General features: G+C 46.5%; 1 protein-coding gene across 1 annotated transcript in view; it reads right to left on the bottom strand.

Annotated features, from left to right (window-relative positions):
- TRMT61B (tRNA methyltransferase 61B) overlaps positions 1-26,776 on the bottom strand; it is a 112,848-nt gene that overhangs the window by 39,329 nt on the left and 46,743 nt on the right. Inside the window, exon 5 of the mRNA XM_069236210.1 lies at positions 464-678. Coding sequence (XP_069092311.1) covers positions 464-678 — 215 coding nt within the window. The remainder of the gene's footprint in view (positions 1-463; positions 679-26,776) is intronic.

The following is a 26,776-nucleotide window of genomic DNA, read 5'->3' as shown; positions in this document are numbered from 1 at the left end:
TGCTACTCTCTCGTTACCCTTTAGGATTCTACCGTCTCTGCTGCTAGCCTGCATCAGTAGCCTTTCACTGCTATTTGAAAGAACACACCCCGCCCATGCATGCCTGAAGACTAACAAAGCACTTGCCTGTAATTTTGCCATTAGCCCCGACTGTCATAAACATTTTAAACTATTGCATCAAAGCAGTAAAACCTAAAGTGCAGCAAACGATCCGCCTCGCCCATAATAAGAACTGAAAAAACATGCAGATACAGTACCCATGCAAAGTAAAGACAATACTGAGTATGGGTAAGAGGGATTCACCTTCAACAGTTTCACCTACACTACAAATGCTGAATATGCTTAGAAAATGAGGAATGTGAAGCCAGAAATAGAGGCGAATATACATATATTCAAACAAGAAAGCAAGTGAAGCCTCCAATATAGAATATACGCGCTCTGACTAATGTGCACCCATTAATACCTTCAGTGTCACTGTCCTGATCGTCTGTCGGTGTGGGGTCTTGACTCAGTGCTTCTGAATGTAGCTTGGGATCCATCCTCTGAGTTATGCTGCCATCCTTCTGTCTAGAGGGCACCACCAGCCAATCCTTGTGAATAACCTCGGTGATCTTTTCGCAAAACAGAGACAACTGGCAGACGCGAATTCCTTCCAGCAAATCGATCACCTGCGTAATGCTTAATAGAGAATCTACAATAAAACTCACTGTTCTTCCCTAGTATGTGAATTTTGCAATGAGGATTGATTTAAAGCGAAAGCAATTTATAGAGGTAAAGACAGAGCTACTTAAAAAAAACACAATTCAAGTTGCATTATAACGTTTTGTGTTGGAAATGGTACACAGAACATCATTTACAAACCATTGAAGCCTAATGAGTTGTCTCGAGGCCCAACAAAGATCAGATAAAGTCACATATTAATTTTGTGTTTTGCTGTAGAATTTTTAAAGTTAGTTTCTTTCCATTTAGGCACTGTACTCATGGGAACCAGTGAGCATTACATACAACTCTAAATTATTGCAAAAAGCCAGAGTTGCCGACTTTGGAACCGGGGAGCCTGGTTCGAGTCTTGCTCGTCGGCTCAACATTCTGTGATTCTGGGAAAATCATTTACTCTCCCATTGCCTGAAGACATAAATGTACCTGCTGCTAGTGTAAAGCGCTCCAATACCTTCGGCTCGAGCTCGCGCTATATAAAACTGCAATCCATACATAAATATTCAGGCATGAAGTCAAATGCAGAGCTGACGTAAAAAGTGAGCCGTGCCGCTTAAAACGATTTCGCAAAGACCATTAACAAAATACATATCTGAGGTGCTTTTTGGGGACAGAATAGAATAAGTATGTATACACAGGTAACCACCTGGGTTTTCCCATACAGAGAGATCTGCAGGCCCAGCGAATGACTTGAATTAGAAGCAAAACGTCACTGATGGTAGTGAGGTGCACAAAGTGAGGATGTCAGTATACCAGCAGTTCTTGTCCTGGATAAGGTCTGCAAACTTGCCCAAGACTAACTGCTCACTGGGCAAGCTGGAGCCTGCTCTACCCGCCTGCCTACATTTATATATTCTACAGTCTTGTACATATATGCATTGTCAGCAAGCCGAGATGGTGAAAGTGTGTGCCTCATCCCCTATTAAATAAAATGATTTGGTTATATTGCTGGTGTGCATGTTCACTAGAAGATAGAGGAAGGACTTGAGAGCCAAAAAGAAAAGAAAGATCTGATGTTTAAAAAAACGTATCCTTCTATGACCACAGTCCATGGTGCCCTTGGGGAAAAAAGGTAGACCATCTCAGGAGATGTGAGCTGGAGCCTATCAAAGCCAAAGCAGACAGGAGATTTACCTCAGTTTCAGTTGCTTGGACAAAGGTTCTCCTTGTCCCAATAAGTGGACAGTCTGGCATGTAGGTATTACATCAGTTTACAAACTTATTGATTTTGTAAACACTAGCTCCAAGTACATATTGTTCTGTTGAATTGAGCAAGACACATGGTCATTTTGTTGTCCAAGTGTCTAAAGAGAATAATGAAAACCTTCAGTGTTGAAACATGCCCCGCCCCAGATAACTGAAGCTTTTCTAAAATCTGCTGATAGAATTTGGAAATATTTCATGAAAAAGCATATAATGTGAAAGGCACCAATACAAACAGGAAATCTGAATAAAAACAAATGAGTTAAGGTTCTTGTAAGGAAATGTCACTTTCTGTATGGTCACACACAAGTTGTTGGACTGATGCTGCTGGTTTCTTTGACTCTGAAGGTGCACTGAAACCTGCCAACCGAACCTAAGTGCCCTAACCCTAAAACATGCACGACATATTGGCTTATACCTTAATGGTATAAACTCATTTACATCTAAGCCCCTAGTATAGGGTACCAAGGGAATGTAAGCTAGAGGGTCACCCCAGGGATTGCAGCACTGCCTGTGCCTCCCTGGGTGTGACACAAGTAAAACATGTCTTCCACTCTGCCACTGCAGACTGGAAGTGCGGTCTTAAACTGCTAGTCCGGCCTTGCGACTTCCAACAGTGGCAAAGCCAATCCTCCCCATGTTATGTGTAAGTCACCCCTACGGCATGCCTATCGAGGCCCAAGGTAGGGTGCAGCATATTTCACTAGCAGAACATGTACTTTACATGTTCTGACCGTAAAAACACAAAATTGTTATTTTACTTTGGAAAGACTAGGCCATCCCATTGGAGGGTGCCAGTTACACGCTGACCCCACCTGACCGGTGTGGGCAAAATTGATACTCTAAGATATCAAATAACTCATGACATTAGGCCTGACTGGATTCTTAAGTTAAAATAAAATGTAGCATATTGTGGTGTGCAACTTTTTACAAAGTTGCAACTTTGTTGCCTTCAATCTACTGTGTCCTTAACGGATGCATGTGGAGCTTGAACCCGAGACAGCTTTCGGCCTTCCTGGGGAGACATGATAATCCCTCCCAGGAAAGGAGACAATAGGGCCATGCACTGTAGAGAGGTGTTACTTCCCTCCTGCAGGAAGCCACAAGGGTGTTGGCCCAAAAGGTGAGCTACAGAGATGAAGCCACCTTTGAAGTGCAAACGGGTAACACTTGGGAAAGGGACAGCACCATTGTTTAGGTGTGGGGAAAATTCTCCTTCCCCTTAAACCAGTTTTTCAGGGGCATGTAGCAACAGCAAAACCTCAGCAATAGATGACACTAGCACTGACACTCCTCTTGGACGAGCACAATTAATGATGCCAGGATATTTGATATTGGTAACCGGTGAGGCAGTCCCCTTTTAAATTAATGCTTGGAAAATGTTCAGCACCTAGAAAGTTTGGGCTATTTCGGTTCAGCTGTGGTAAGGAAGGGCACATGGGAAGAACAATGGGAAGGACATATTAGGACTGACATAGGATGTTACTATTGTATGCTAATATAGAAGTGAAACTGATCAAGAATTACTTCAGCAGAGTATGCCATAGTGGGCTTTGAGGAAGATGCCAAATAAACACATACTTCATGTAGCTGCTACTACCCACCTATATGCTCATTTACAGCAGGTAAGTTGTGCGGCATGCTGTATGCTGTCTTTGCAATGATTTCTCATTGGGACACAAATTCTAAATGGACATAATCCTTAACACCGTTCTTGGTGAAAGGTCTTTCTTCAACTCCTTGTCAGTAGTGTGTTAAGATGAGGGTGATAGAACTTTTAATTTGCCCACTAAAGCTAGCACAACAAAATATACTGGTAGTAGGCAGCAACACAGACTGCCCCGTCAGCCAATGCCAGCTTGTCAGGCTATTTCCCCAGATCCCGGGACACAAAGTGTTACTTAGCAATGCTTCTACTATGTAAACCTGGATCTAGGATGCTGGGTACTGCTGCACACCTCACTAAGTGTTAGAACAACCTTTTTGGGCCTTAACGTGACGTGTTTGCCTTATCTGCCTATAAGAAACCCGCCTTTCACATGCTGTATGTTCTCTAAAATTCAGTACATTTCAAAACAAAAATAGGCATTTATGTTAATTATCGTTAACTCCTTCGCTGCCAGGCCTTTTCCCCCTCCTGTGCCGAGCCTTTTTTTGGCTATTTGGGGAAGTTCGTGGTTAGGCCCTCATAACTTTTTGTCCACATAAGCTACCCACACCAAATGTGCATCCTTTTGTTCCAACATCCTGGGGATTCTAGAGGTACCCAGACTTTGTGGGTTCCCCTGAAGGAGATCAAGAAATTAGCCAAAATACAGTGAAAATTTCGATTTAAAAAAAATAAAAATGGGGAAAAAGGGCTGCAGAAGAAGGCTTGTGGTTTTTCCCTGAAAATGGCATTAACAAAGGGTTTGCAGTGCTAAAATCACCAACTTCCCAGCTTTCAGGAACAGGCAGACTTGAATCAGAAAATACCATTTTTCAACACAATTTTGGCATTTTACTGGGACATACCCCATTTTTACTATTTTGTGTGGTTTCAGCCTCCTTCCAGTTAGTGACTGAAATGGGTGTGAAACCAATACTGGATCCCAGAAAGCTAAACATTTCTGAAAAGTAGACACAATTCTGAAGGGGTAATTTGTGTAGATCCTGCAAGGGTATCCTACAAGGGTTTCCTACAAGGGTTTCCTACAGAAAATAAGAGATGAAATAAAAAAATATTGAAATTGAGGTGAAAAAAAAAATCAATTTTTCTCTAACTTTTTCCTGCGATGCCAGATTTTTTCAAGCAATATATACCGTTACGTCTGCTCGACTCTTCTGGTTGCGGGATATATAGGGCATGTAGGTTCATCAAGAACTCTAGGTACCCAGAGCCAATAAATGAGCTGCACCTTGCAATGGGTTTTCATTCTATACCGGGTATACAGCAATTCATTTGCTGAAACATAAAGAATGAAAAATAGGTATCAAGAAAACCTTTGTATTTCCAAAATGAGCACAAGATATGGTGTTGAGAAGCAGTGGTTATTTGCACATCTCTGAATTCCGGGGTGCCCATACTAGCATGTGAATTACAGGGCATTTCTCAAATAGAAGTCTTTTTTACACACTGTCTTACATTTGGAAGGAAAAAATGTAGAGAAAGACAAGGGGAAATAACACTTGTTTTGCTATTCTGTTTTCCCCCAAGTCTCCCGATAAAAATGGTACCTCACTTGCGTGGTAGGCCTAATGCCCGCGACAGGAAATGCAACATGGACACATCACATTTTTACATTGAAATCTGATGTGTTTTTTGCAAAGTCCCTAGCTGTAGATTTTGGCGTCTAGCTCAGCTGGCACCTAGGGAAACATACCAAACCTGTGCATTTGTGAAAAGTAGACATCTAGGGGAATCCAGGATGGAGTGGCTTGTGGAGCTCTCACCAAGTTCTGTTACCCAGAATCCTTTGCAAACCTCAAAATATGGCTAAAAAAACACTTTTTCCTCACATTTCGGTGACTCAAAGTTCTGGAATCTGAGAGGAGCCACAAATTTCCTTCCACCTAGTGTTCCCCCAAGTATCCCGATATAAATGGTACCTCACTTGTGTGGGTAGGCTTAGCGCCCGCAAAAGGAAATGCCCCAAAACACAACGTGGACACATCACATTCTCCCAAACAAAACAGACCTGTTTTTTTGCAAAGTGCCTAGCTGTGGATTTTGGCCTCCAGCTCAGCCGGCACCTAGGGAAACCTACCAAACCTGCGTATTTTTGAAAACTAGACACCTAGGGGAATCCAAGATGGGGCGACAAATTTCCTTCCACCCAGCGTTCCCCCAAGTCTCCCAATATAAATGGTACCTCACTTGTGGGGGTAGGCCAAGTGCCCGCGACAGAAAATGCCCGAAAACTCTATCTGGACAAATCAAAATTATCAAATACAAAACTACCTGTTTTTGTGCGGGAAAGGGGGTGCACCTCCGTTTTTGGTCCTGGGCTCAGCAGCCATCTAGGGAAACCTACCAAACCCAGACATTTCTGAAAACTAGACACCCGAGGGAGTCTAGGGAAGTGTGACTTGCGTGGATCCCCCAATGTTTTCTTACCCAGAATCCTCAGCAAACCTCAAATTTAGCTAAAAAAAAAAAAAAAAATCATCACAGTTTTCCCACATTTGTGTGTGGGATCACTGCACCGGGACACATTTCCTACCACCCAACATTCCCCTCAGTCTCCCGGTAAACATGATACACTAGGTGGGCCAAGCGCCTGTAACAGGTAAGAGCCAAAAACATGTTGAAGTTGAGGGGGAACCAAAGCGGGTCCAAAAAGGCAGTTTGGAAAAAAAAAAAATTTTGTCTGACAATTGCTTCAGAATTTTTATCTATATAGTTAAGACAATGCTGGGTGATAGGAATTTTGTGGATTCCTGCAGATTCCGGAAGGTTCCATCACAAAAATGTATGATTTCCAGCAAAGTTGGAGGTTTGCAGGGCATTGTGGGTAAGAAAATGGTGCGGGGTGCATATTAAGCACACCACCCTGGAATCACCCAAATGTTTAGTTTTCAGATGTGTCTAGGTCTTGTGGATTTTTCTACATGGCAGCGTCCCAAAGTCCAAAAAGTGCGATTTTGAGAGTTGGCCAAGCTCTCATGGCCCAAATGTAAAACCAAAACCCAAAATAATCAAATGTTCTCTTGCTTGCCGTGGGATAAGATGTTTTAATGTGCAGAGGGAGAGCTGAAAGACTGTTACCCCCTTCAGTTGAGGTGGGGGCATAACCAGGCCCATACTGATTGGTAGCCACCACCCCACTATTTTATATACTTTTTTTAATTCCATGGCATCTAGTATGCTTTCTGCCACCCCCACCACCACCACCACCCCGGGGAGTGGATACGGGGTAACTGCCCCATCTGCCCACCGGTGGGCAGAACAACTTTAGCCCCATTTATTTGGGGTGGGGGTATGGCCATACCCCCACCCTCTTATTTTGGAAAAAGAAATCTTCCTTGGTCCCTGGTGGGCTTTCTGCCTTCCAGAAATAGGCCGATCTGCCCCCAGGGTTGGCAGATATGGCCAACAGTAATGTGCCCCCCATGGGGAGGGACACTTGCCCAAGGGGCTGCCCCCCCAAACAAAACACACATACACACACACCAATCCCTGGTGCCTAAGTGGTTTCTACCCCCCCTGGGGGCAGATGGGCCTAATAGAAATAGGCCGATCTGCCCCCAAGGGGAGCAGAAATGGCCTAAAATAAATTTGCCCCCTGGGGAACGACCCTTGCCTAAGGGGTCGCCTCCCTTGCGTGAAATTGGCGCAAAAAAATAAAAAATCCCTGGTGTCTAGTGGTTTCTGCCCCCCTTGGGGGCAGATTGGCCTAACAAAAATAGGCCAGTCTGCCCTCAAGGGGGGGCAGAAATGGCCTAAACACAATTTGCCCCCCAGGGGAGTGCCTCTTGCCTAAGGAGTTGCTCCCCGTATGCGCAAGTATTAAAAAAAAAAAAAAAATCCCTGGTGTCTAGTGGTTTCTGCCCCCCTTGGGGGCAGATTGGCCTAATAAAAATAGGCTGATCTGCCCCCAAGGGGGGCAGAAATGGCCTAAAAGTAAAACTGCCCCCAAGGGAGCGACCCTTGCCTAAGGGGTCGCTCCCCACATACATTTAAAAAAAAAAAAAAAAATCCCTGGTGTCTAGTGGTTTCTGCCTCCCCGGGGGCAGATCGGCCTAATTATAATAGGCCGATTTGCACCCAGGGGGGCCGAAATGGCCTATAAATAAATTGCCCCCCGGGGAGTGGCCCTTGCCCAAGGGGCCGCTCCTCTTATGCTGTAAACTAAAAATAATTCCCTGGTGTCTAGTTGCATTTCTGCTGCCCGATCGCATTGGGATCGAGCAACAGAAATGCTGATAGAGACATGAAAGGAGAGGAAAGGCCTTTCCTCTCCTTTCATGCCTCTCTGCCCCCACCACGTGATCGGATGAGAAATGCTTTTGCATTTCTCCTCCCGATTGCGTGCCAACACCATCAGACGCCACAGGGGGTGAGGAGGGGTGGAAGGGTAAGAGATTCCCCTTCCACCCCTGCCCAAGGGAGGGGGGGCTGCCAGGGCCACCAGGGGGGAGCGCTAGCGCTTTCCCCGTGGGCCCCTGTCTGGACGTAACGGTTACGTCCTGGGCACCCGAGCGGTGCTGCCCAGGAGGTAACCGTTATGTCCATGGCACCCAAGGGGTTAAACAATGTTTACCATATATTCTAGTATTATGCTTCAAGTTAATATATTCATATATCTTAATTTCAATGCTTGAAATTTAGAGACAGGCAGTGTAGCTTTAACATCAATATATAAGTGAATTTGCTTGCTTTTCTTTCTACTTTACATTATCAATCACATGAAAACTAAAAAGAACTGTGTACAACAATGTACTATTTACCAACAAATTAAATCCTCTACTGCGGTGAGACCAACTTCTACACCTTTGATAATTTCAGATCAACATTTTGGCATGGTCTACCTCAATCATATCGGCCCTTTGCCTCTTGTCAACCATTATAAGAACATATTGGTTGTGGTTGTCACTGCTTGGGCAGCCATAAAAGACTTGCAATGCCTAACAGCGATGGGAGCAGTGCATACGTTTTTTAGATGTAGGCCTGGTGTTTGCTGCTAAGGCGTTTGCTGATGCTATGGCTACTCCGGGAGTGTGCATGCTATTCTTGCATCCTTCCGCCAGAGGTTAACAGAAGTTTTGGATGACCCAATGATTTGTTTAAACAACCTTGTCTGCAAGCGTATTGGACACAGGATTGTCACTGTACCAAAACCTGTATCAGGCTCAGCCAGCATTCAATAACGTCCTGAGGATTGTGTCAGATGTTACACACAATACAAACCTCTTTGGAGTGCATATGTACTCGACTTACTGCTCCCTGTAAAGGCAGAGATACACAATGATTCACCTGACTCACGTGTCGAACAACTGCAGAACCTACAAGACTTGAAAGGAAAACTCCTAAATAAGACTTTTGCTGATTCCATTTCTGGAAGTAAAGCTGCTTTTGGGTGGCTCCAGCAACTGGGAGAATGAGTCCAAGAAGAAATTCCTGAAAAAGCTCCTAGACTGTGATATAGACCACCAGTCCCAGTTCGCAAGGTGGAAGGCACTTGGACCGTAATCCTAGGACCACTGCCTGATGCTAAGAGACACAGGCAGTTGTCAATTGAGCATTTCAAGAACGATCAGGTAACTGTTTCTATTTGTCAGCACCCCGCCATTGCCAAGGTGACTCCAGATTAGTTCAAAACACAGTCCCCCTATCCCAGACTTACTCGGAGAAAAGATCTGCCAGTTTGCAATAGTCTCCTCCGAGGGACTGCTGAGTCTGCAGCTTTTGCCTTTAAATCACCAAAAGAATCTGCACCAATAAGAAGTTATTTCATTGCAAGAAAATCCATTATCAAAAGATGATCTTGATTGTGGAGAAACCAAAAGTTACTTTTCTTCAATCTCTCTTGGAAATACCAACGTCTGAGTTTAGTGAGCAATTTAGATGGATGATCACCTGTTGCTACAGAAGTGGCAGAAACATTCGTCCGCCACAGTTCAATATTTGGATTTCTGTAGCAGTTCATCCTTCCTTTTGTGGATTACGATGCCGATTATAAGCTGATGATCATCTTGAGGATGGTGCATGAGCACTATCTTCCAGAAAATTCAACACCATCTCCCATGATACAAAAGATGCAGACTCATTCATACTTTTCTTGTGGCAAGAAGGTATAATGTGTCTTCATTACTGTATCAATTAACTGATGGTTTTCTCCACGAAAGAATTCCATTCCAGGGCCAACAGAAATGGTGCAGCTACCGTGTTGTATGCATTTCATTGAATCACACTGTTGTGCCAGGTTCTTTTGCAATCCATAAACTCGTGGATAATCTCAATACATTAGTTTCATTTGAGCCTTATTTTGGTACAGAACAGAATAAAAAAATAAAAAAATCTCGCTATGGACACCAGTACATTTATGACACAATACTATTCCAGTAAAAAGTGTTACCAGGACTCAATCCTAGCACACACATTAAGGGATTTGGTCTATTGTTTTCTGCATGGGTGCATCAAAGAGAGTTTCTTTGTCCTCAATGAAACTGATCACAAACTATGGGCCTGGCTTTTCCATTGGAAATGAGGAAAACGTGTTGACCATTATTGAAATGAATAAGTTAATTAAAAATAGCACATGTAATATGTCATCATATGCTTCAAGTGGAGTCATGTTGTTGCTGATCCATACTAATATTTTGTCTTGGGTCTCTCAGCAAACAGACTTGATCCTAGGTATTCACCTATTAAGGTTACCGCGTAGTGTTGGAGAGATATGCCAAAATGGTTGTCGAAGTTTAAAAACAAATGCTGAAATGCTTGTCAATATGAACCTAACTGGTTTTCCTTTATGTTCAGCCCCAGTTAGAGAGAAGTGTGCTCGGAGGTAGCAATCAGCAACTCAGTCTGAGAAGGAGGCTGCTGCTCATCAGAGACAAATGGAAAAATGATAGAAAAATTATGTAAAATACCTTTTCTGACATAGGCAATAACATGCACACTTTACAAGTTTTACCGCTCATTAAAGAGAGTTTATGTGCACGACATCAACAGCGAGTTAAACATGCAGGATTATCCAGTTTAGGTGAGCTCTGTAGGACATTTCTATCACATTGTATATCCTGGTCCCTCGTTAATGGAACTACTCTTTGAACCTTACAATAACATTTTGCAATTTGTCATTGTAGGAAGTTGGCTCTGTATGTACTATTTCAAAGTAAGAAATAGCATGCACAGAGTCCAAGGGTTCCCCTTAGAGGTAAGATAGTGGCAAAAAGAGATAATTCTAATGCTCTATTTTGGCTTATCAGAGGGTAGTGTTAAGCATTTGTTGTACACACACAGGCAATAAATGAGGAACACACACTCAAAGACAATTCCAGGCCAATAGGTTTTTATATAGAAAAATATATTTTCTTAGTTTATTTTAAGAACCACAGGTTCAAGATTTACAAACAATACTTTAAATGAAAGGTATTTCACTCAGGTGTCTTAGGAACTTTGAATTATCACAATAGCATGTACAGTTTTGGCAAAAATGGCAATAAGCTATTTTAAAAGTGGACAGTGCAAAAATCAACAGTTCCTGGGGGAGGTAAGTAAATGTTAAGTTCACAGGTAAGTAAAACACTTACAGGGTTCAAAGTTGGGTCCAAGGTAGCCCACCGTTGGGGGTTCAAAGCAACCCCAAAGTTACCACACCAGCAACTCAGGGCTGGTCAGGTGCAGAGGTCAAAGTGGTGCCCGAAACACATAGGCTTCAATGGAAATAGGGGTGCCCCGGTTCCAGTCTGCTAGTAGGTAAGTACCCGCGACTTCGGAGGGCAGACCAGGGGGGTTTTGTAGGGCACCGGTGGGGACACAAGCAGGCACAGAAAGTACACCCTCAGCGGCACAGGGGCGGCCAGGTGCAGAGTGCAAACAGGCGTCGGGTTTTCAATAGAAATCAATGGGGAGAACCGGGGGTCTCTTCAACGATGCAGGCCTGCACAGGGGGGGGCTCCTCGGGGTAGCCACCACCTGGGCTAGGCAGAGGGTCGCTCCAGCACTGGAGTTCAGTTCCTTCAGGTCCTGGGGGCTGCGGGTGCAGTGTGGTTTCCAGGAGTCGGGTTCCTTGAAGCAGGCAGTCGCGGTCAGGGGGAGCCTCTGGATTTCCTCTGCAGGCGTCGCTGTGGGGGCTCAGGGGAGTCAACTCTGGCTACTCACGGGCTCGCAGTCGCCGGGGAGTCCTCCCTGTAGAGTTCGTTTTCCACAGGTCGAGCCGGGGGCATCGGGTGCAGAGTGGAAAGTCTCACGCTTCCGGCGGGAAACATGTAGTTTTTAAAAGTTGTTTCTTTGTTGCAAAGAGTTGCAGTTTCTTGAACAGGGCTGCTGTTCTCGGGAGCTTCTTGGTCCTTTAGATGCAGTGTAGTCCTCTGAGGCTTCAAAGGTCGCTGGACCCTGTTGGATGCGTCGCTGTTGCCGTTTTCTTCGAAGTAGGGAGACAGGCCGGTGGGGCTGGGGCCAAATCAGTTGTCGTCTCCGTCTTCACTGCAGGGCTTCAGGTCAGCAGTCCTTCTTCTTCGTCAGGTTGCAGGAATCTATCTTACTTGGTTCTGGGAGCCCCTAAATACTCAATTTAGGGGTGTGTTTAGATCTGGGAGGGTAGTAGCCAATGGCTACAAGCCCTGAGGGTGGCTACACCCGCTTTGTGCCTCCTCCCTGCGGGGAGGAGGGCACATCCCTAATCCTATTGGGGGAATCCTCCATCTGCAAGATGGAGGATTTCTAAAAGTAAGAGTCACCTCAGCTCAGGATACCTTAGGGACTCGAGGGTGACTCCTCCTTGTTTTTCTCATTATCTCCTCCAGCCTTGCCGCCAAAAGTGGGGGCAGTGGCCGGAGGGGCGGGCATCTCCACTAGCTGGGATGCCATGTGGTGCTGTAACAAAGGGGGTGAGCCTTTGAGGCTCACCGCCAGGTGTTACAGTTCCTGCAGGGGAGGGGAGAAGCACCTCCACCCATTACAGGCTTTGTTCCTGGCCACAGAGTGACAAAGGCACTCTCCCCATGTGGCCAACAACATGTCTGGTGTGTGGCAGGCTGCCAAAAACTAGTCAGCCCATACTGGAGTGGGTATGTTTTCAGGGGGCATCTCTAAGATGCCCTCTGGGTGTATTTTTACAATAAAGTGCACACTGGCATCAGTGTGCATTTATTGTGCTGAGAAGTTTGATACCAAACTTCACAGTTTTCAGTGTAGCCATTATGGTGCTGTGGAGTTCGTGTTTGACAGACTCCTAGACCATATACTCTTATGGCTACCCTGCACTTACAATGTCTAAGGTTTTGCTTAGACACTGTGGGGGCATAGTGCTCATGCACCTATGCCCTCACCTTTGGTATAGTGCACCCTGCCTTAGGGCTGTAAGGCCTGCTAGAGGGGTGACTTATCTATGCCATAGGCAGTGTGAGGTTGGCATTGCACTCTGATGGGAGTGCCATGTCGACTTAGTCATTTTATCCCCACCAGCACACACAAGCTGGCAAGCAGTGTGTATGTGCTGAGTGAGGGGTCCCCAGGGTGGCATAAGACATGCTGCAGCCCTTAGAGACCATCCCTGGCATCAGGACCCTTGGTACTAGGGGTACCAGTTACAAGGGACTTACCTGGGTGCCAGGGTTGTGCCAATTGTGGAGACAAAGGTACAGTTTAGGGAAAGAACACTGGTGCTGGGGCCTGGTTAGCAGGGTCCCAGCACACTTTCAAATCATAACTTGGCATCAGCAAAGGCAAAAAGTCAGGTGGTAACCATGCCAAGGAGGCATTTCCTGACAGTCATATTCTCTGTACAACAGAGAAGGAACACATTTTTCTGTAGTTGATGATCCTAGTTCAATGTGGTTGAAACATGGGACTATTTTTCTGCCAATAACCATTTCATACGCTTACATAAATGGAACCACCCATCCAAATATCATTGGCTACTTACTGAAGCACCTGTCCTTCTTGTATTTTTTCTCATCTTCAAGTATTAATCCTTTTTGAAATTCACTTATGTGACAAAATCATACTACTTGTGACTTTTCAAAGCCTGGCATTGCTTGACTGTTGCTAGCTACACCTGCACCTCTTATGCTCTTATACCATGCCCTACTTGACAATGGTAGCTACATTTTCAGAACTAATGTTTCATGTTGTGGGGGCTGTGTCGGTGTTACGTTTATCTTTTCACTCTGCAAAAGACCCGTAAAATGCCATGGGGTGACATTCTGCCTCCTCCACTAAGGGTTTCTGATGTTCCCATTTAGCCCAGGGTAATATACTGTCTATACACCCTGATCAAATGGTTAAGCTTTTAGCAGTCCTAACACATCAAGGTGTTCCTTTCACTTCTGTAGCACAGATGTTTGACCTTGAGACAGCACATTTTGCTGACCTGCTTGGTTGCTAAAGTCTTTTAAAAGGTATGCTCTGGATTATTTATGGTCTTTAACTGTATTCTGAAAAATACCTGTGTTTTTAAGCAAACATACTATAAACATGGTCAGTGAATTCTCAACAGCTATACAGTTGGCAAGCGTGGTCATTTTGGTCATTCTCTTAAGATTCTGAATAGGCTGTAGCCATCTGAGCAGCACTATCATTATGCAACTGTTTTTGAAGTATGTTTTATTGAAGCCTAAAGGCACATAAAATTATCAAATACCATTTCAAACAAAAACATTCACAATAACTATTCACAGTAATTACAGCAACATTCGGTCACGTCCTTCTCTCCTCTATTATGTGACCGCTTTTTATTTGGTAGTAGAGTTACTCTCTATTCTGAATAAGACCTGGTCTCTCCGTTTGCACAATCTTTGGCCACCAGCAGCAAGACCTCTATTTCAGTGCCCACTTACTTCCATATCATTGCTCTAAACATTCTCTTGGAGTGTCCAGCTGTGTTTCTGTTGGAAATCACCTGCTGGTTTTTCACCGTTCAACCTGTGGGGCGCTGCCCATTATCATAACTGCTGCTCATAGTTCACTATTGTAACTGCCCCATGCGCCACCGACATATGCCATGTCTCTGACATCTCCTCCATATTCCACGGTTTCTGGCTCTCCAGTTTCTGTTATTTCAATTGTTATACCAACAAAAATGACTCGCACCTAATCGGATGCCTTGTTCAAGGACAGCATCTTCTACAACTATCTTCAGTCATCTTTTGCTGAGATCCATAACAACTGCACCACCTCTCTTCAACTTAATTGATGATCTCCAGGGTTTTTCTGCATTTGTTGCTTTCAACCCGGTCTATGGAACAAAACAGTTTATATAAAAAAAAGAACAAAAAAAAGAAAAGGAGGGCCTATAGCTGCTTCTGCTGTCCCCATGTAGCGAAGCTTTGGTTCCAGTTCTGTACCTTAATTTGCACACTCCCACATAGTTAACTGTCATATCAGGCTACTGCCATGCTTGATCATGTATCAACATGCATTCATATATAATGACACAATCATCTTTATAAAACTACATACAGTGATGTTTACTACAATTCTTATTATCAGGCTAGGAGGTTCCTTGTGTTTTGCCTTCCGTGCCTTTTAGAAGTATATTATATTAGATGATCATTTCTTTATCGTGGCCACTGGCCTTATATCATTATTTTTTTGCAATAATTGATTAGTTTATATACATTTATGTTTAGGTGTAATAATGTGTGCTACATGTATGGTATATTCTGATGAGTTTAGTTATTTTTTTTGCTTGAATATTTTAATTTTAGAGAAAGGCATAGTAGCTTTAACATGAATACATATGTGATTCCTCATGCTTTACAGGATATAAAGCGATAATTCACAACCCTCTCAGAGAGAGAAGCTTCTGATCGTGAAAAGGGCAGAACAGTTCTCAGTGTAAGTGATGCAAGTCCAGATAGGTTGACTGGAAAATAAAGGAAGCTCACATATGCAATGACATCTAAATACTCATCTCCCATGAACAGCAGAGCTTTGGTGCCAAAACCTATATTAGCTACAGTTAGACACGTAGGGATCCTCACAGTATACTATGTTGTCTACTTTCACAATTTTTACATTTTGTTCGCTACTATTGTTTACATCTGGGATTATAATTCTACATTTATTCTGCACTACTAATCAGCTTTAAATAAAGTTTTAAAGGGAACTGAGTCGATTTCTTGTGTGGGTGCGCACTTTGGGCACAAGTGTTAGCAACTCAAAACAAGAAATCAAATGCATGACGGTCTCTGTCATGTTTTGTTACTTGAGAGGGACACGTGGGCTGTAACGTGTCTGTTTTCCTTGCTCAAACAGTTAAGTTGGTACACCTGAGCTTGAGGTAGTACCAAGGGAGATCTACCGGGTCATGATCAGGAAAAGTTTCTGATAGGGCAACAGACTCTCATGGGGTAGATTAGGGCATGCAGGGAACCTTACTCTTTTAGTATGATGTAGGTTTAATTCGCCAGAAACAATTTAGCACATGAATAGCAAAGAGTAAAGGTTACAGATGTCTTAAAAATAACAGCTCTTTATTTACAACAGATGACTGGAGCAAAAAGAAAGGAAAACATGGAAAAAAAACAACGAGAACTGAAGACTAGGGAGATGCAAACAGCTTATGTTGATCTCTCCCAAGCGCTAACTATAGGGCTCAATTATTCGAGGTTAGTCTGTAGGACAGGACTTGGATTTTTCAAAGTAATCGACTCAATAGTTTTCTGCAGTAGAAGCACATTTTCTTATTCCCGGTGGGAATCAATGACGCAAGGTCCACCAGACGGTTTTATTAGTCATTACCAAAGCCTTACCAAAAGCCTGCTTCAGTGCCCAGTCACGATAAGCAAACAAAGGCCTTGCTGCAAAGGCTGTTCAGGTTCAGTGCAACTGACATAGCCTCAAAATGTGAATTGTTTTAAAAGTGGGCATGCCGGGGGGAAAGAGTGGTTTAACTGCAAGCATAGTGGTGGCAAGCCTGCGAGTCCTCATCACAATGACCAGTCCTGGACGAAAATACAGCAGAAGAAACTATACCTGATAAAGGTGGGAGAGGAATTTGGGCATAACGACTGTGTGACTTCTGGACAAATTCAAAAGTGGGGCAATCTAAGCAACAGACGACCTCTGCAACTGACTGCACCACCTTTGCATCAGAGAATACACAAGTGTGTCATAAGATGGAGCTAGCCAAAAGGTAAAGGCAGCAAACTGACAGGAGAGTGCCTGATCCTGGGAGAGGCAATGACCAGAGGAGAACCAAAAAGGAAGCTACAGGAGACCCACAAGGTACAAAGCTTCAACTGATGATCGAAAGTGAAATGCTGATACTGGCTACCCCAGCTGCCCAGTTATTCAGGTCACCAACAGTCATATATCCTGATGACCGCTGATGACAATCAGGTGGGAAGGGGGGGGGGGGGGGGGGGGGGGGGACTTCAGCCACACTGCTGAGGCGTACAACCTAAAGTCACAAATAAACCAAACTGCAGGGACTGGAAGATGATTTCAGGAAGAAAATGCAGATCATTAGACCACAGTTCAGGACAGGTAGGTACAAAGTATGGTAGTAAGCCTTTGGAAAACAACATCTGATATTGAGTGCTATACGTTTCCGTGCATAATCACCCGTTGACTCCTTGCTTAATTAGTTCACAATTATTTTTCCAGCCCTTCAGAGACATCCAGTGCCACTCTCCACCAGTCGTGCTCAGAGGGGTTGCTGCGTGTACAGGTGCGAAAGTGCTGAAGTAATAAGACTCACGAATGCAATACGCAGGGAACTAATGAGATCTATTTGTTTAAACTTTCTGCCACGAGTGTGGCCCATCTGATATTTGGTGCTAGATACCCCCTGCTGCGAGATGAGCGAAGAGGAGTCATTAGGGGGTGAAGGAATGTTGCACTTCCTTTTGTAGTGAAGGAAAAAACAGTGATTTTACGCACATAGCTGGTAGTTGCCCATCCACCTGCTAAGCTGACTTAAGGTGCCTACACAGCCATTTTCTGCCACCAACATCCTTGACACCTACTGGTGAGTGTCCTCAGGCACGTAGTCCATTTCATTGGGTGGTTTGGTGCTCAAAGTGTAGTTCCACAGCATAAAAGATTAGCCCTTAGCAGACTACATGAAGCAAAACTATCTAAACACACAGGGAAGCAGAAAGACTCACTGGAATTCTTAAGTGAATCACAACAAGATCAGCAGAGGGGGCACCTCCACAAATGATATCCATAAAAAATGAAGTTGGACTAATTAAGGGAAACCTTAAGTCTTGCTCACAAGATTTGCACAAGAAGTGGAAAGCTGACCTGTACAAAAAATTGGAAGACATCAAGAATGGCCTGACTTAAGGGATGCACCAATATGGAAAGATGTGGACTAGCTTGAAACTTAAAGAAAGCGGCACAAAAGCTCTCCACCCAGGTGACCAAATCAGACAGCAAGCTTGAGACTCTGGATTCCCAAATTGTGTCCTTCAATTGGAGTGAACAGATTTCAAGAACAGAATGAGAAGCAACAACAATTAGATTCTAAATGCATCAGAAGATGCCGAAGACTTTGACATTCAGACATACGTCCAGTTCCTCTTTGGTCATGGGCTGCAGGTCAAGGAAGGGAAGTTGTCAGAATGTAAGCAGTGCATAGTGTGGGCCCAAGATAAGAGGAGACGAGACGCCCCAAAGATATCATGGTGATTTCTCTCAGAAAAAAAGACATATTGAAAGAGTCAAAGAAGATCTTTTCCCTACTCTTAGGAGAAGAAACTCATTTTGAGGTCTCAATCCACCTTGACAAAACAAGCTCCTAAAACCACTTACAGATATTGTCAGTAAGAAGGGCACACATTTCAGATGGACCTTTCAGTGTGGCTGAAGGTCCAGGTCCACAATGTCCAGGTCGGCTTCAAAGTGATGGAGATGCCCCTGAACAACAATTAAGGGACTGCTGATCAAGATTAAGAGAATGGGGAGTAGTGTCTCTCCAAAAGACCTGTGGCAATGACACTGATCCACATGCTGAGGCCACTCTTGTGACGGAGACAGTCCTTTGAGTTGCAGTTTGTGTTTATGACAAAATATCAACTGGCAGATGGTGCACTTTGAGATGGAGTAAGAGGACATTGTGATATAACAATATGAAGGGCCGTGGCCAAGATGGCAGAGAGAGCAGACGGGTAACTCTCTGCTCCGCTGTGGCCCGCTGGTCAACGCTGGTGATCCTGCCCAGCATTACTGTGGGGGCACCGCTTACAGGGCCCAAAAGACTTATGAAGAGGGCCCGGGCAGATTACTTACTTCGGACTGCTGGTGTGGCGAGTTTTGGCGGCGAGGCGCTGAGCGGAGCGGAGGAACACAGGAGCAGAGCCGGCAGAGGCTCAGTGGGTGCGATTAACTGGAGACCCCGGTTGGGGGGGGTAGGGGGGGGGGGGAAACGGGTGGGAGGGGTTGAAGTGGCTATGGGGAGGTGAGGATCCACGGCGCCTCCCCCCCTTTGTGGATGCCCTTTGCGGCCACCTGTGCTGTCCACGAGAGGAGGCCCTGAGATTGTGAGCCGAGTGAGGCGTTGTGGGCCGGAGAGATCGGCTGGAGGGGTGGGCAGTGAGGACCCGGTGGCGCTTCCTGGTAACGGTCGCTGCGGCCCAGCACCTAGCACCTAGTGTGGCCCAGAGCAGCGTGTTACGAGCACAGAGGCCTACAACAAGAAACCGGGAGCTGAGTGGAGTGGCTGATCCCGGCCCTCTGTGGCTCCTGCCGGTTGGATCGCCTATGCACAAGCGGTTGTGCTGAGATTGCCGGGCCGTGAACGGCAGATGAGTGAGTGGGATACGCTACCGGATGGTGCCCTGAGGGTGAGCAAAGGGCGTTGTGCTGACCACGCTGAACAGGCGCAGAGTGAGGTGAAGGGGTGCAGCCCTAGAAGTGGGCAGAGTGGATAGCACCCGGACTGGAAAACGATGGGGCCTGGCGCTGCACTCCTGACCCTGAAGATCCAGGCCCCAGTCCGGCGGGGAAACGGTACTGGACGGAGGACTAACTGCCGCAGTTGCAGTGTTGCCCTCACCCCGTGCTTGACGAACTCCTGAATCCCCCTTCTGGGTCCTGGAGGGTGGCTGTTGCCTGGGCCATGGGGCCCTCCCTTGGCCTACACAGCCCTCTCTGAATGATTAGATGGCTCCAGTGAAGTGATTTGCCGCTTCAGCGGGGCCCCCCGGTCGAAGTCCTGGCAGACCACGTGGGAAGGGACTGAAGCTCCAGCACCCGCAGTGAGTGGGATACTGGATGATAGTAGGGGAGACTGCCTGAATAGCATTCTTTGGTGGGAGCGACTGTCAGATCAACAGGGGTGGAGCTTGGACCCCTGACCCCCCCCTCTTCTCTCATTTGCACCCTCCAAGGGGGGAACTGTGTGCTCAGTAGCTGGGGGACTCTGGAACTGCCAGGCGCTCTGGACCTGCCCTTATCGAGGATAGTGAAGTAAAAAAAAAAAATTTTTTAAAAAAAAGGACACTGGAGGCGACCGCCCGGGACCACAACGGGAGGCTAGCGCATTGTCTCCGCCTGATGACATCCCCTCTGGTTCGGGGGGTCCGACGCTCCAAGACATTTTACAGGCGATCACAGCATCAAGAGAGGCATTAGAGACAAAAATAGATACTTTAGGTGCAGAGTTTGGACTGCTCAAGGATGACCATCGTCAATTATCGGAAAGGGTCACAGCAGTGGAAAGAGAGTTCTCGGATGTCCTGACCAGCATATCTGATGCACAACTGAGGTTAACTACAATGGAGGATAAAGTCCGCACTCTTGAACGATGTGCAGAAGATGCTCAAAACTGTTCCAGGAGGAACAATATTTGTATTGTACGAATGCCTGAGAACTTAGAAGGCCAAAACATGATTACCTTCCCAGAGAACTGGATAAAAGAGGATCTTGCTCCCAAAAGCCTATCACTATTTTTTGCCCTAGAGTGCGCCTACAGGGTCCCTCCTTGCCTGCCCCGTCCTGGCGTACCACAGCCAATGGTCATAGCAAGACTACTATGCTATAAAGATAGGGACTCCATCCTGGCTCAGGCTCGAAAGAAGGGAGACATTACAATGGGTAACAGTAAGATTATGGTGTTCCCCGATTATTCCAAGGAAGTTCAGAATCAGCGGACACATTTCTGTCAGTAAAGCGTAAGCTCCATCAAATGGGAGTTTCCTATGCCATGCTTTACCGGGGCCGTCTTAGGGTTGAATCACAGGGCACCACTCTCTTTTTTATTTTAATACGCCCCAAGAAGCATGGACATGAATTGAGGCACAGCCCATTCAGGACCCCCAGGGAACCCAGGACTCTCTCTGAAGCCGAATTTGAAACGACTGAAAAGAAAGAAGAGGATGTGCCCTGGGGGTTTCCCTTTGGTCGAGGAGGCCCGGCGGCAGCCCCTCGAGGACGCTGTCCAGCCCTGTACTATCACAAGAAGACCCGAATGAACCAGAAGAGGTTAATGGGTCCACCTCGAGTAATGTCACGATTACATCAGACCACTGAGGCCCATCTGACTCGGAGTCCGAGCTCCCCATCATCACACCTCGAACCGCAGATGACTTAATTTGAGGACTTCCCTCCTTGGAGCTCTGCGGTTGCTATTACTAGATATTTTCTGAGTCTCTAATGAGCGGGTGATGGCGGCTTGTTCACCGCACATTATAAGAATGTTTGCCGCACTCGGGGCAGTGGCTATCTGTAGGAAGTTGGCTCTGTATGTGCTATTTCAAAGTAAGGAATAGCATGCACAGAGTCCAAGGGTTCCCCTTAGAGGTAAGATAGTGGCAAAAAGAGATAATACTAATGCTCTATTTTGTGGTAGTGTGGTCGAGCAGTAGGCTTATCAAAGGAGTAGTGTTAAGCATTTGTTGTACATACACACAGGCAATAAATGAGGAACACACACTCAGAGACAAATCCAGCCAATAGGTTTTGTTATAGAAAAATATATTTTCTTAGTTTATTTTAAGAACCACAGGTTCAAATTCTACATGTAATATCTCATTTGAAAGGTATTGCAGGTAAGTACTTTAGGAACTTTGAATAATTACAGTAGCATATATACTTTTCACATAAAACACAAATAGCTGTTTTAAAAGTGGACACAGTGCAATTTTCACAGTTCCTGGGGGAGGTAAAGTATTGTTATTTTTAACAGGTAAGTAAATCACTTACAGGTCTCAGTTTTGGGTCCAAGGTAGCCCACCGTTGGGGGTTCAGAGCAACCCCAAAGTTACCACACCAGCAGCTCAGGGCCGGTCAGGTGCAGAGGTCAAAGAGGTGCCCAAAACACATAGGCTTCAATGGAGAAAAGGGGGTGCCCCGGTTCCAGTCTGCCAGCAGGTAAGTACCCGCGTCTTCGGAGGGCAGACCAGGGGGGTTTTGTAGGGCACCTGGGGGGACACAAGTCCACACAGAAAGTACACCCTCAGCAGCGCGGGGCGGCCGAGTGCAGTGTGTAAACACACGTCGGGTTTCCAATAGTTTCCTATGGGAGACCAAGGGGTCTCTTCAGCGATGCAGGCAGGCAAGGGGGGGGCTCCTCGGGGTAGCCACCACCTGGGCAAGGGAGAGGGCCTCCTGGGGGTCACTCCTGGACAGAAGTTCCGATCCTTCAGGTGCTGGGGGCTGCGGGTGCAGGGTCTTTTCCAGCTGTCGGGAAATGGAGTTCAGACAGTTGCGGTCAGGGGGAGCCTCGGGATTCCCTCTGCAGGCGTCGCTGTGGGGGCTCAGGGGGGACAACTTTGGTTACTCACAGTCTCGGAGTCGCCGGAGGGTCCTCCCTGAGGTGTTGGTTCTCCACCAGTCGAGTCGGGGTCTCCGGGTGCAGTGTTGCAAGTCTCACGCTTCTTGCGGGGAGTTGCAGGGGTCTTTAAATCTGCTCCTTTGAAACAAAGTTGCAGTCTTTTTGGAGCAGGGCCGCTGTCCTCTGGAGTTTCTTGTCTTTCTTGAAGCAGGGCAGTCCTCTGAGGATTCAGGGGTCGCTGGTCCTTTGGAAAGCGTCGCTGGAGCAGGTTTCTTTGGAAGGCAGGAGACAGGCCGGTAGGTCTGGGGCCAAAGCAGTTGGTGTCTTCTGTTCTTCTGCAGGGGTTTTTCAGCTCAGCAGTCCTCTTCTTCAGGTAAGTTGCAGGAATCTAAATTCTTAGGTTCAGGGGAGCCCTTAAATACTAAATTTAAGGGCGTGTTTAGGTCTGGGGGGTTAGTAGCCAATGGCTACTAGCCCTGAGGGTTGGTACACCCTCTTTGTGCCTCCTCCCAAGGGGAGGGGGTCACATCCCTAATCCTATTGGGGGAATCCTCCATCTGCAAGATGGAGGATTTCTAAAAGTTAGAGTCACTTCAGCTCAGGACACCTTAGGGGCTGTCCTGACTGGCCAGTGACTCCTCCTTGTTGTTCTCATTATTTCCTCCGGCCTTGCCGCCAAAAGTGGGGGCCGTGGCCGGAGGGGGCGGGCAACTCCACTAGCTGGAGTGTCCTGCGGTGCTGGAACAAAGGGGTGAGCCTTTGAGGCTCACCGCCAGGTGTTACAGCTCCTGCCTGGGGGAGGTGTTAGCATCTCCACCCAGTGCAGGCTTTGTTACTGGCCTCAGAGTGACAAAGGCACTCTCCCCATGGGGCCAGCAACAAGTCTCTAGTGTGGCAGGCTGCTGGAACCAGTCAGCCTACACAGATAGTTGGATACAGTTTCAGGGGGGCACCTCTAAGGTGCCCTCTGCGGTGTGTTTTACAATAAAATGTACACTGGCATCAGTGTGCATTTATTGTGCTGAGAAGTTTGATACCAAACTTCCCAGTTTTCAGTGTAGCCATTATGGTGCTGTGGAGTTCGTGTTTGACAAACTCCCAGACCATATACGCTAATGGCTACCCTGCACTTACAATGTCTAAGGTTTGGCTTAGACACTGTAGGGGCACAGTGCTCATGCACTGGTGCCCTCACCTATGGTATAGTGCACCCTGCCTTAGGGCTGTAAGGCCTGCTAGAGGGGTGACTTATCTATACTGGCATAGGCAGTGAGAGGCTGGCATGGCACCCTGAGGGGAGTGCCATGTCGACTTACTCATTTTGTTCTCACCAGCACACACAAGCTGGCAAGCAGTGTGTCTGTGCTGAGTGAGGGGTCTCCAGGGTGGCATAAGACATGCTGCAGCCCCTAGAGACCTTCCCTGGCATCAGGGCCCTTGGTACCAGAGGTACCAGTTACAAGGGACTTACCTGGATGCCCGGGTGTGCCAATTGTGGATACAAAAGTACAGGTTAGGGAAAGAACACTGGTGCTGGGGCCTGGTTAGCAGGCCTCAGCACACTTTCAATTCAAAAATAGCATCAGCAAAGGCAAAAAGTCAGGGGGTAACCATGCCAAGGAGGCATTTCCTTACACAACCCCCCCCCCCAAACGAAAGAGGATGAGACTAACCTTTCCCAAGAGAGTCTTCATTTTCTAAGTGGAAGAACCTGGAAAGGCCATCTGCATTGGCATGGGCAGTCCCAGGTCTGTGTTCCACTATAAAGTCCATTCCCTGTAGGGAGATGGACCACCTCAACAGTTTTGGATTTTCACCTTTCATTTGCATCAGCCATCTGAGAGGTCTGTGGTCAGTTTGAACTACAAAGTGAGTACCAAAGAGGTATGGTCTCAGCTTCTTCAGGGACCAAACCACAGCAAAGGCCTCCCTCTCAATGGCACTCCAACGCTGCTCCCTGGGGAGTAACCTCCTGCTAATGAAAGCAACAGGCTGGTCAAGGCCATCATCATTTGTTTGGGACAAAACTGCCCCTATCCCATGTTCAGAGGCATCTGTTTGCACAATGAATTGCTTGGAGTAATCTGGAGCTTTTAGAACTGGTGCTGTGCAAATAGCTTGTTTCAGGGTGTCAAAGGCCTGTTGGCATTCTACAGTCCAGTTTACCTTCTTGGGCATTTTCTTGGAGGTGAGTTCTGTGAGGGCTGTCACAATGGATCCATATCCCTTCACAAACCTCCTATAGTACCCAGTCAAGCCAAGGAATGCCCTGACTTGAGTCTGGGTTTTTGGAGCTGCCCAGTCCAGAATAGTCTGGATCTTAGGCTGGAGTGGCTGAACTTGGCCTCCACCTACAAGGTGTCCCAAGTAAACCACAGTTCCCTGCCCTATCTGGCATTTGGATGCCTTGATAGAGAGGCCTGCAGATTGCAGAGCCTTCAAAACCTTCTTCAGGTGGACCAGGTGATCCTGCCAGGTGGAGCTAAAGACAGCAATATCATCAAGATAAGCTGCACTAAAGGATTCCAACCCAGCAAGGACTTGATTCACCAACCTTTGGAAGGTGGCAGGGGCATTCTTTAAACCAAAGGGCATAACAGTAAACTGATAATGCCCATCAGGTGTGGAGAATGCTGTTTTCTCTTTTGCTCCAGGTGCCATTTTGATTTGCCAGTACCCTGCTGTTAAGTCAAAGGTACTTAAGAATTTGGCAGCACCTAATTTATCAATCAGCTCATCAGCTCTAGGAATGGGATGGGCATCTGTCTTGGTGACAGAATTAAGACCTCTGTAGTCCACACAAAACCTCATCTCTCTTTCCATCTTTGGTGTGAGGTTTGGGGACTAAGACCATTGGGCTAGCCCAGGGGCTGTCAGAGTGCTCGATTACTCCCAATTCCAGCATCTTGTGGACTTCCACCTTGATGCTTTCCTTAACTTGATCAGACTGTCTGAATATTTTGTTTTTGACAGGCATGCTGTCTCCTGTGTCCACATCATGGGTACACAGGTGTGTCTGACCAGGGGTTAAGGAGAAGAGCTCAGCAAACTGTTGCAGGACCTTCCTACAATCAGATTGCTGTTGGTCAGAGAGGGTGTCTGAATAGATCACTCCATCCACTGAGCCATCTTTAGGGTTTGATGAGAGGAGATCAGGGAGAGGTTCACTCTCAGCTTCCTGGTCCTCATCTGTTACCATCAACAGATTTACATCAGCCCTATCATGGAAGAGTTTTAGGCGGTTCACATGGATCACCCTCTTGGGGCTCCTGCTTGTGCCTAGGTCCACCAGGTAGGTGACCTGACTCTTCTTTTCTAGGATTGGGTAAGGGCCACTCCATCTGTCCTGAAGTGCCCTGGGAGCCACAGGCTCCAAAACCCAGACTTTCTGCCCTGGTTGAAATTCAACCATTGCAGCCTTTTGGTCATACCAAAACTTCTGGAGCTGTTGGCTGGCCTCAAGGTTTTTACTTGACTTTTCCATGTACTCTGCCATTCTTGAGCGAAGGCCAAGTACATAGTCCACTATGTCTTGTTTAGGCTCATGAAGAGGTCTCTCCCAGCCTTCTTTAACAAGAGCAAGTGGTCCCCTTACAGGGTGGCCAAACAGAAGTTCAAAGGGTGAGAACCCTACTCCCTTCTGAGGCACCTCTCTGTAAGCGAAAAGCAGACATGGCAGGAGGACATCCCATCTCCTTTTGAGTTTTTCTGGGAGCCCCATGATCATGCCCTTTAATGTCTTGTTGAATCTCTCAACAAGGCCATTAGTTTGTGGATGATATGGTGTAGTGAACTTATAAGTCACCCCACACTCATTCCACATGTGTTTTAGGTATGCTGACATGAAGTTGGTACCTCTGTCAGACACCACCTCCTTAGGGAAGCCCACTCTGGTAAATATACCAATGAGGGCCTTGGCTACTGCAGGGGCAGTAGTCGACCTAAGGGGAATAGCTTCAGGATACCTAGTAGCATGATCCACTACTACTAGGATGTACATATTTCCTGAGGCTGTGGGAGGTTCAAGTGGACCCACTATGTCCACACCCACTCTTTCAAAGGGGACCCCCACCACTGGAAGTGGAATGAGGGGGGCCTTTGGATGTCCACCTGTCTTGCCACTGGCTTGACAGGTGGTACAGGAGATGCAAAACTCCTTAACCTTCTGGGACATGTTGGGCCAGTAGAAGTGGTTGACTAGCCTCTCCCACGTCTTGGTTTGTCCCAAATGCCCAGCAAGGGGAATATCATGGGCTAAGGTCAGAATAAACTCTCTGAACTCCTGAGGCACTACCACTCTCCTAGTGGCACCAGGTTTGGGATCTCTTGCCTCAGTGTACAGGAGTCCATCTTCCCAATAGACCCTATGTGTTCCATTTTTCTTGCCTTTGGACTCTTCAGCAGCTTGCTGCCTAAGGCCTTCAAGAGAGGGACAGGTTTTGTGTCCCTTACACAACTGTTCCCTTGAGGGTCCCCCTGGGCCC

This window comes from Pleurodeles waltl, chromosome 5 (genome assembly GCF_031143425.1).
Source record: "Pleurodeles waltl isolate 20211129_DDA chromosome 5, aPleWal1.hap1.20221129, whole genome shotgun sequence".
In the NCBI taxonomy this organism is placed as follows: domain Eukaryota; kingdom Metazoa; phylum Chordata; class Amphibia; order Caudata; family Salamandridae; genus Pleurodeles; species Pleurodeles waltl.
The sequence above is the reverse complement of the archived record's forward strand: the minus strand, read 5'-3'. Positions and strand labels throughout refer to the sequence as shown.